Raw genomic sequence first — 7,746 nt, 5'->3', positions numbered from 1 at the left:
GGATGATGATCCGTTGTTAGTCGGCTCAGATTTGGCCAAATCTTCCTTGAGGTGGAGAATTGTTAAAAAGTCAAAAGTTAAAGGGGCCCACATGTTGGATTTATTTTGAGTGCATTGCACCCGCATGCTTTTTCAATTCGGCGCCCAATTGCAGGACTTTTGCCAACTACTTTAAGACATTTTGCAGTGAAGCTCAACTATAAATAGAGCTTCATTTAGAGAGCAAAATGCATCCCATAATTTGAGAGCTTAAGAGAAATTGCAAGTGAAGCAATTCTAGAGTTTTGAGAGTATGAGCAAATGGAGAGTGCATGTGAGAGTTCTTTGCGTGTATTTAGGTTTTGGGAAGTGAGGTTTTCTTTACTCAAATTTGTACTCTAATAATTGTTAGTAAGACAATTATTTTTCTCTTGCTCCCGTGGACATAGGTATATTACTGAAGCACGTAAAATTTTGTGCCTTTTATTTTTCTATGATTATTTGGTGCGCTTGATTCCGCATTCCGCGCACAACAGAATATTTCTCAATGCTTCACATTCAGCCACAAAACTCCTAAAAGCTTCTTTCTGCTTAAGATTTATCACTTTTATTGCAACTATCATTTCGTCTTCACCCAAAATCCCCTCGTATACAAATCCAAAGATTCCTTGACTAATCATGTTGGACGGTGAAAATTTACATGTTGCCTTACTCAGCTCTGCATAAAAAACTGTAAGAAAATGTTTTTCCATGGGCAGCGTATCAATAGATTTATGTGCATATGTCCTTTTTCGAGCATAAACAATAGTAAGGCATGATGATAAGAGTAAACATGACACTAATATTGGAATGAACACTTTGAGAAGAATGATTTTTGGTTTTCTTGATGCTTTAGATGGGTAGGATGGTAAATGCAATTCATCTATACCTCCACAAAGCTTCTCATTCCCTTGGAGTAAAATTTTGTATTTATTACTAAAAGCTCCTTTTGTTGAAACCTCACCCTTAAAATGATTATAAGAAAGATTTAAGAATTCCAAGAAAGATAGATTTTTAAGAAATTTCGGAATCCGGCCAGACAAATTATTCCTTGAGACACTTAACTCTTTAATGCTTTTCAAGAAACCCAAAGAAAGGGGAGTGATGCCATGAAAGGAATTAATTGAAATATCAAGATATTCTAAGCTTACACAGTTTGCTTAGAGTAACAGGAATCACACCAGAAAATTAGTTGCTAGATATGATCAATATTACAAGATTCTTCAGGTTGCCTATTTGTAAAGAAAGAGAGCCATTTAGATGATTATTAGATAGATCTAGGAAAGTGGAAGTGTTATTATGCCGAGAAGTTGTGGGGGCAAGACTTGTTTTGGTAGGCGTTGAACATATTCAAATTTTGGCAATTACCAAGAGATGAGGGTATATTACCTTGCAAGATATTTGAGCCCAAATCAAGACTGGCCAGTTTAGTAAGATTACCAACACCAGAGGGAATGCTCCCTTCTAAAAAGTTTCTAAACATGTATAATTGGTTTAGTTCCATAGTGAGTGCAATTAGATTGACAAGATTTCTTATTCCAGGAGGTACTGTTCCAGATATTTGGTTTCCTCCTATGCGGAACTGAATCATTGTTGATGAGAGATTTGCTCTAGGATGAGACAGCTCTCCTCTGAATTGATTAACAGTTAAACTAAGCACTTTCAAACTACTACAGTTCGTTAGAAAGGTTGCAAAATCAAGATCATTGGCTGTCCCCATCCCCAATTTGTTCTGCTCCAAATTTAGCATTAATAGAATCTTAAGGCTGCTAAAGTCAATTGACACTTTCCCATTGAACTGATTGCGGAAAAGGTCAAGGAGCTGAAGATTTGAAGCATTAGACAATGAATTAGGAATAGAGCTGAAAAAATTATTTACAATGATGCCAAGCTCTTTAAGGTTTGGAAGATTGACAACAATGTCAAATGGTAAACTTCCATTAAATCTATTTAATGTAAGAAAATCGACTCGAGGGAAGAGATATTACAAATTGATTGTCACCAATGTGGAAATCAACCAAGTTTCTGAGTAGGCCAAGAGATATCTAAAGGGATGATAATAGGTGTTGCTTATTATTGTTTCAGTTCTCTTATAAGAAGCCGCTTATATTTGAAGGGGAGAGAACTCTATATTGCCACCATTTTGCTTCTCTCTCGTGTTGGCAGTATTGAATAAAGGAAGTTAAGATTGAGCGCTCTAGAAAATTTCCAGGAAGAGCATATATTGATGTGCAAAGTTATTCTTCTGAGGATGGAGAGATCTTAGAGAAAATTGATAATCTTTGGAGATCTTTGTGTGTGTGATGTGTCAGATGATAGTGATGAGAACAACATTTATTGATGCATAAAGGTATTACTCTGACGATGGAGACATCTTGTAGAAGATTGATAATCTCTGGGAGATCTTTGCATGTTTATGTGACTGATGGCAGTGATGAGTCTGATAATAATAACTTAGCCAAATTTTACTTGAGCCTATATTTATCGTTTTTATGTCTTGAGATTCTGGTAGTGGTATCCTTATTGGATTCTGTTGTAATGGTCATTAGCCCAATGTGTTTATAGCTTCAAATGAACCAGTTCACGTGTACCTTTTCATCACTTCTTTAATATGAGTCTTAAACTTACATTTTAGTATACAGTGTTGATTTTTGTTTGTCTTGGGTGCCAATTATAACAAAACATTTGGTTACAAAACGTTTCCAATCCTTTCCTTCATTAATCCTCCACATGTTTTGCTACCTTGTATTAATCTTACAGCTTCAATTCAGTTTATTTGTTCCTGTATTTTAGTTGGATTTCTGCTTGTATCCGACAATAGTGATGGGCCAATTGTGATTTTTGCCGTGTGGATGTGGTTGTAAATTAGGCAAAAAAAAAAAGAAAAAAAATTAACGCACTTGTGTATGAATTGGATGTGCAAGACTCCCTAGCTTATGCAGAAGAAGAAAGCCTTTACGCTTGGTGGATTAATTCCTTGTGAGGCAATTTAAAAAGGAAAGATATATGAATAATAATATAATATCCATTTTCAATTAAAAATAATGTTATCTTTACTCACTTTAGATATTTAGTTAGGATGTTTACTGTTGTGGCATCTTATGCGTCATCCATTAAGTGATAATAGGTTTATAATTAATAATAAATCAATTAATATTGTACACGTGATACTAAATGATTGGCGACACATCAATAACTATCCCAACTAAGTATATAAAGTAAGTATAGCATTATTGTTCAATTAAACCATTGATATTCTAGTCATTTCCTTTTTTGACTAATTATATAGCCAAATTTATTATTTGCATTCTTTCTAGAGTTGCACATAAACCAATCAATATGATTTTGTTGAATTACATTGGAAGTTTAGAAATCTAAAATTGATTGTTTAGATAATATTTTTGTGCTTAGCGTTTTGCAATGGCATATCAATATTTCCTCTTTAAGCACTTAAACATCGCTGGCTATTACATCAAACCCTCCTGCCAAGAAAAGTCTCCCTTGTGTGGCATAACTTAGCCACAACATCTCTCATGTCCATCCGCTCAAATGGAGATTCCATTGAGCAGAGAACACCGGTTCTAATTATAGCATTCAAACACTCCTCCGTTTTGACTCTTTTGTCTTCCTGGATCATAGAGTTGTTTGTCATTACCTCCATCAAAAGTGAGGGATCAACAATCTCCATTACTTTTTCTGGTAAAGCCGTCTTGGCAAATTCATGGAGACTATGTCCTTCATTAAACACTGCATCGATTGGTCGCCTTCCAGTAAATATCTCCAGCAGCAGAATTCCAAAGCTGTATACATCTCCAGTCATGGAGGCTTCGCTGCCCATGCCATACTCTTAAGCATGTTGATTCATTGCGTTAGTTGCCAATTGAATGCTAAGATGTAGTCAATGCATAAAACCTTTTAAATATATAAAGACATTTGTGTTTTAAAAAATGTGAATAGAGTTAAAAGACAAAAAAATATGAATTCCAATATATTAAATTCTTAAGAAATTAGAGTTTGTGTTTCAAATTTTATATTTGAATTTTGTTCGTATGATTAAAAAAAGGATGGACATTCATATAAGAAAATGATCGGATGTATGTGTATAAGATGAAAAACTTACCTGGAGCAACATAGCCAACAGTTCCTTTTAACCCAATTGAGCTTGATGGAGCGTTAACAGCAGTATCAAATTGGTGATCAGATAAAAATTTTGCCAATCCGAAATCACACACATGGGCAACCATGTCGTGATCTAGCAGAACATTGCTTGGTTTTAGATCTCCGTGAACCATAGGTGGTTGGCAATGGTGGTGAAGATATTCCATTGCAGAAGCCACATCAATTGCTATGTTCACTCTTTGAATGAGACTTAATTTGCAAACTTCAACTTGATCATCGCTCTGGTGCAGCCAATCCTTTAAACTTCCATTTTCCATATATTCAAAAACAAAAGCCTTGAAATCAGCTCCCTTAAAATCTGTACTAGAGCAAATAGTGATGATTTTGATAAGATTTCGGTGGCGAATATTTCTCAACGCTTCACATTCAGCCACAAAACTCCTAGAAGCTCCTTTATGCTTAAGATTTATCACCTTCACTGCAACTATCATTTCATCTTCACCCAAAGTCGCTTTGTACACAGATCCAAAGCTTCCTTGACCAATCATGTTTGATGATGAAAATTCACCTGTTCCTTTACTCAGCTCTGCATAAGAAACCATCGGAAATTGTTTTTCCAGGGGCGACGTATCAACAAATTTCTGTTCAGATCTCCTTCTTCGAGCATAAACAATAATAAGGCATGAGGATAAGATCAAAGATGACACTACTACTGGAATCAACACTTTGAGTAGAATGATTTTTGGTTTTCTTGATCCTTTTGATGGACAGGATGGTAAATGTAATTCATCTATACCCCCACAAAGCTTCATATTCCCTTGGAGTGAAATTTTGGTTTTATTACTAAAAACTCCTTTTGTTGGAACCTCACCCTCAAAATGATTGTATGAAAGACTTAAGAATTCCAATACAGATAGGTTCTCAAGAAATTCTGGAATTTGGCCAGACAAATTATTGCTCGAGACATTTAACTCTTTAATGCTTTTCAAGAAACTCAAAGAAAGGGGAATGACGCCATGAAAAGAATTGCTCGAAATATCAAGATATTCTAAGCATACACAAGTACTTAGAGTAACAGGAATCACACCAGAAAATTGGTTGCTAGATATGTCCAATATTACGAGATTCTTCAGGTGGCCCACTTGTAGAGGAAGCGAGCCGTTTAGAAGATTATTAGAAAGGTCTAGGTAAAGTGAAAGTGTTGTTATACTAAGAAGTTGGTAGGGCAAGGCACCGGTGAGCTTGTTTTGGGAAGCGGTGATGCTCATCAAATTCTGACAATTACCAAGGGATGAGGGTATATTGCCCTGCAAGCTGTTGGAGCTCAATTCAAGGTTGGCCAGTTTAGTAAGATTACCAAGGCCAGAGGGAATTCTCCCTTGTAAAAAGTTTCTAAACAGGCATAATTTTTGTAAGTTTTTAAGCTCTCCAATTGCATCAGGAATAGTGCCATGTAATTGGTTTTCTTCCGCACCGAATCCAATTAGATTGACAAGATTTCTTATTCCAGGAGGTATAGTTCCAGATATTTGATTTCTTCCTATGCCGAAATTTATCACTGTTGACGAGAGATTGGCTATAGAATGAGGCAGCTCTCCTCCGAATTGATTATCAGCTAAACTTAGCGCTTTCAAACTACTACAGTTAGTTAGAAAGGTTACAAAATCAAGATCAGTGGCTGTCCCCGTCCCCAAATTGTTCTGCTCCAAATTTAACCACAATAGATTCTTAAGGCTGCTAAAATCAATTGATACGTTCCCTTTGAATTGATTGACGGAAAGGTCAAGAAGCTCAAGATTTGAAGCGTTGGACAATGAATAAGGAATAGAGCCAAAAAAGTTGTTTCCACCAATAGCAAGCGCTCTAAGATTTGGAAGATTTACAACAATGTCAAATGGTAAATTTCCACTGAATCTGTTTAATGCAAGCTGAATCAACTCGAGGGAAGAGATATTACAAATTGATCGAGGAAACATACCAGAGAATTTATTTTCAGCTACGTTGAGAGAAACTAAGTTTCTGAGTAGGCCAAGGGTAGACGGAATTTTCCCGCCCAATGAATTCCCCATAATACGAATTACCTCAAGATCTGAAAGATTTCCAACGAAATCAGGGAGTTGTCCTGTTAAATAGTTGTCGTTGACGGCCAATGTTTGAAGCTTCAACAAGTTGCCTATCTCTTCGGGGATTTGTCCCTCAAGTTTGTTGTTGGAGACATGAAAGTGGATGAGGTTAGAGCAACGGGACAAATTGGTAGGTATTGTCCCCGAAAATGAATTGTTAGGCAGTGCTAGTTTCTTAAGCCTTAAAAGATTACCAATTTCTTGGGGAATTTCACCATGGAAGCCGTTGTCCGCAAGGTTTATGTACCTGAGGAAGCTGAGATTTCCAACATACGGAGACAAGACGCCTCCTATCCTTTGGTTACTCAAATCTAACTCAGTTACCCTTTGATGCCGGTGGCCACAGGTCACTCCCATCCATTGGCACAAGTTTATAGCATTTTTCCATGAACTTGTGACTCCTGATGGATCGTGAAGCTGTGACTTTATGGCAAGCAATGCGAGTCGGTCTGTCTCGTAGGTTCCGCCAGCCGAAAAGCTAGGAGAATTAATAAGCAACAAGCTGAAGCACCATACCAAAATGGTGCTAATGGAAATGGAAATATTAGGCATATTACTTCAGATAAACAAGTGCAATGAAATGTGATGTGTGGGTGATCGTCTCTGGTTCATGCGAAGGCTTTTATAAGCAAATTTAATTAGTTCGTATACTCACACGTCACAAACTATACGTCATGTATAGATTTCTTATCCTTAAAAAAAACTCTATCATTATTGCGTACACATTCAAATTGGCTATCTTTTAACTGTTAAGAAAAGATTTTCTAAATAAAAAGAAGAGCTCCAATGCTAGAATAGTTAACCACTCGGTCCACAGATTCCTTTTTTTTTTTGCTTTTGGAGGGAAAAGTTAAAGCAGTGAACAGATAGCAGGCTGTATTTGAGATGATATTTTAACTACTTACAATAATATATATATGCAGAGGAGCACAGATAGACTTTGGAAGCTTCATGCTAATTACACGGCCATGAATATGATTGGACGGCCAATTGACTATATAATAAGAAAAGGAATTAGACAGGATTAGCTTTGGAACATAAAAGGCAGCCAACCATTCTTGAAATTTCAATAAAAAGTTAATTTCAGGAAGCCAATCAATCTGTTCGGTATTGTATTTTCATTTTTGTTTTCAAAATTTAAGTGAATAAGTGTTTCGGTAGCAATTTAAAAAAAAAAAACACGATTCATAAAATATAAAATTCGAGTCCACGAATTAGTCATGGTTTAAGAAAACACGATTCATCCTTCACACCCCCCCGGGTCCCCGGGGCTTTTCGTATAATGTAAATGAACAACTCTCAAAGTTGCTTTATTATCTGAAACCCCGCGACAAAAATCTCAATAAAAATTCAAAACCTTTTAATCATCCATGTTGAGACCACCCTCGAGAATTAATCCAGCAACGATTTATCTTTATTCAAGTTCAAATCCAACGCCATTATTGTTCGATTTGGTTCCTCAAGCTGAATTGAATCATTAGTAACA

At 36.2% G+C, this 7,746-nt stretch overlaps 1 protein-coding gene across 1 annotated transcript; it reads right to left on the bottom strand.

Annotated features, from left to right (window-relative positions):
- Positions 1–1,315: 1,315 nt before the first annotated feature.
- On the bottom strand, positions 1,316–6,812 carry LOC102620588 (putative receptor-like protein kinase At3g47110). The gene is made up of 3 exons (XM_015528965.3): positions 4,139–6,812; positions 3,674–3,864; positions 1,316–1,840 (listed from the first exon to the last, which is right to left on the bottom strand). Exons 1-3 carry the CDS (start codon positions 6,810–6,812, stop codon positions 1,316–1,318), a joined length of 3,390 nt encoding a protein of 1,129 aa, XP_015384451.2.
- Between the last annotated feature and the right edge of the window lie 934 nt (positions 6,813–7,746).

The sequence above is a fragment of the Citrus sinensis genome, chromosome 7 (assembly GCF_022201045.2).
Source record: "Citrus sinensis cultivar Valencia sweet orange chromosome 7, DVS_A1.0, whole genome shotgun sequence".
Lineage (NCBI taxonomy): Eukaryota > Viridiplantae > Streptophyta > Magnoliopsida > Sapindales > Rutaceae > Citrus > Citrus sinensis.
The sequence above is the reverse complement of the archived record's forward strand: the minus strand, read 5'-3'. Positions and strand labels throughout refer to the sequence as shown.

Coding starts and splice junctions, on each gene's coding strand:
- LOC102620588 (XM_015528965.3), bottom strand. CDS start 6,812: ATGCCTAATATTTCCATTTCCATTAGCACCATTTTGGTATGGTGCTTC. Junction 3,865..4,138: donor TGTTGGCTATGTTGCTCCAG/GTAAGTTTTTCA, acceptor AACATGCTTAAG/AGTATGGCATGGGCAGCGAA. Junction 1,841..3,673: donor ATCCCTCACTTTTGATGGAG/GTAATGACAAAC, acceptor TCAAATCTTCAG/CTCCTTGACCTTTTCCGCAA.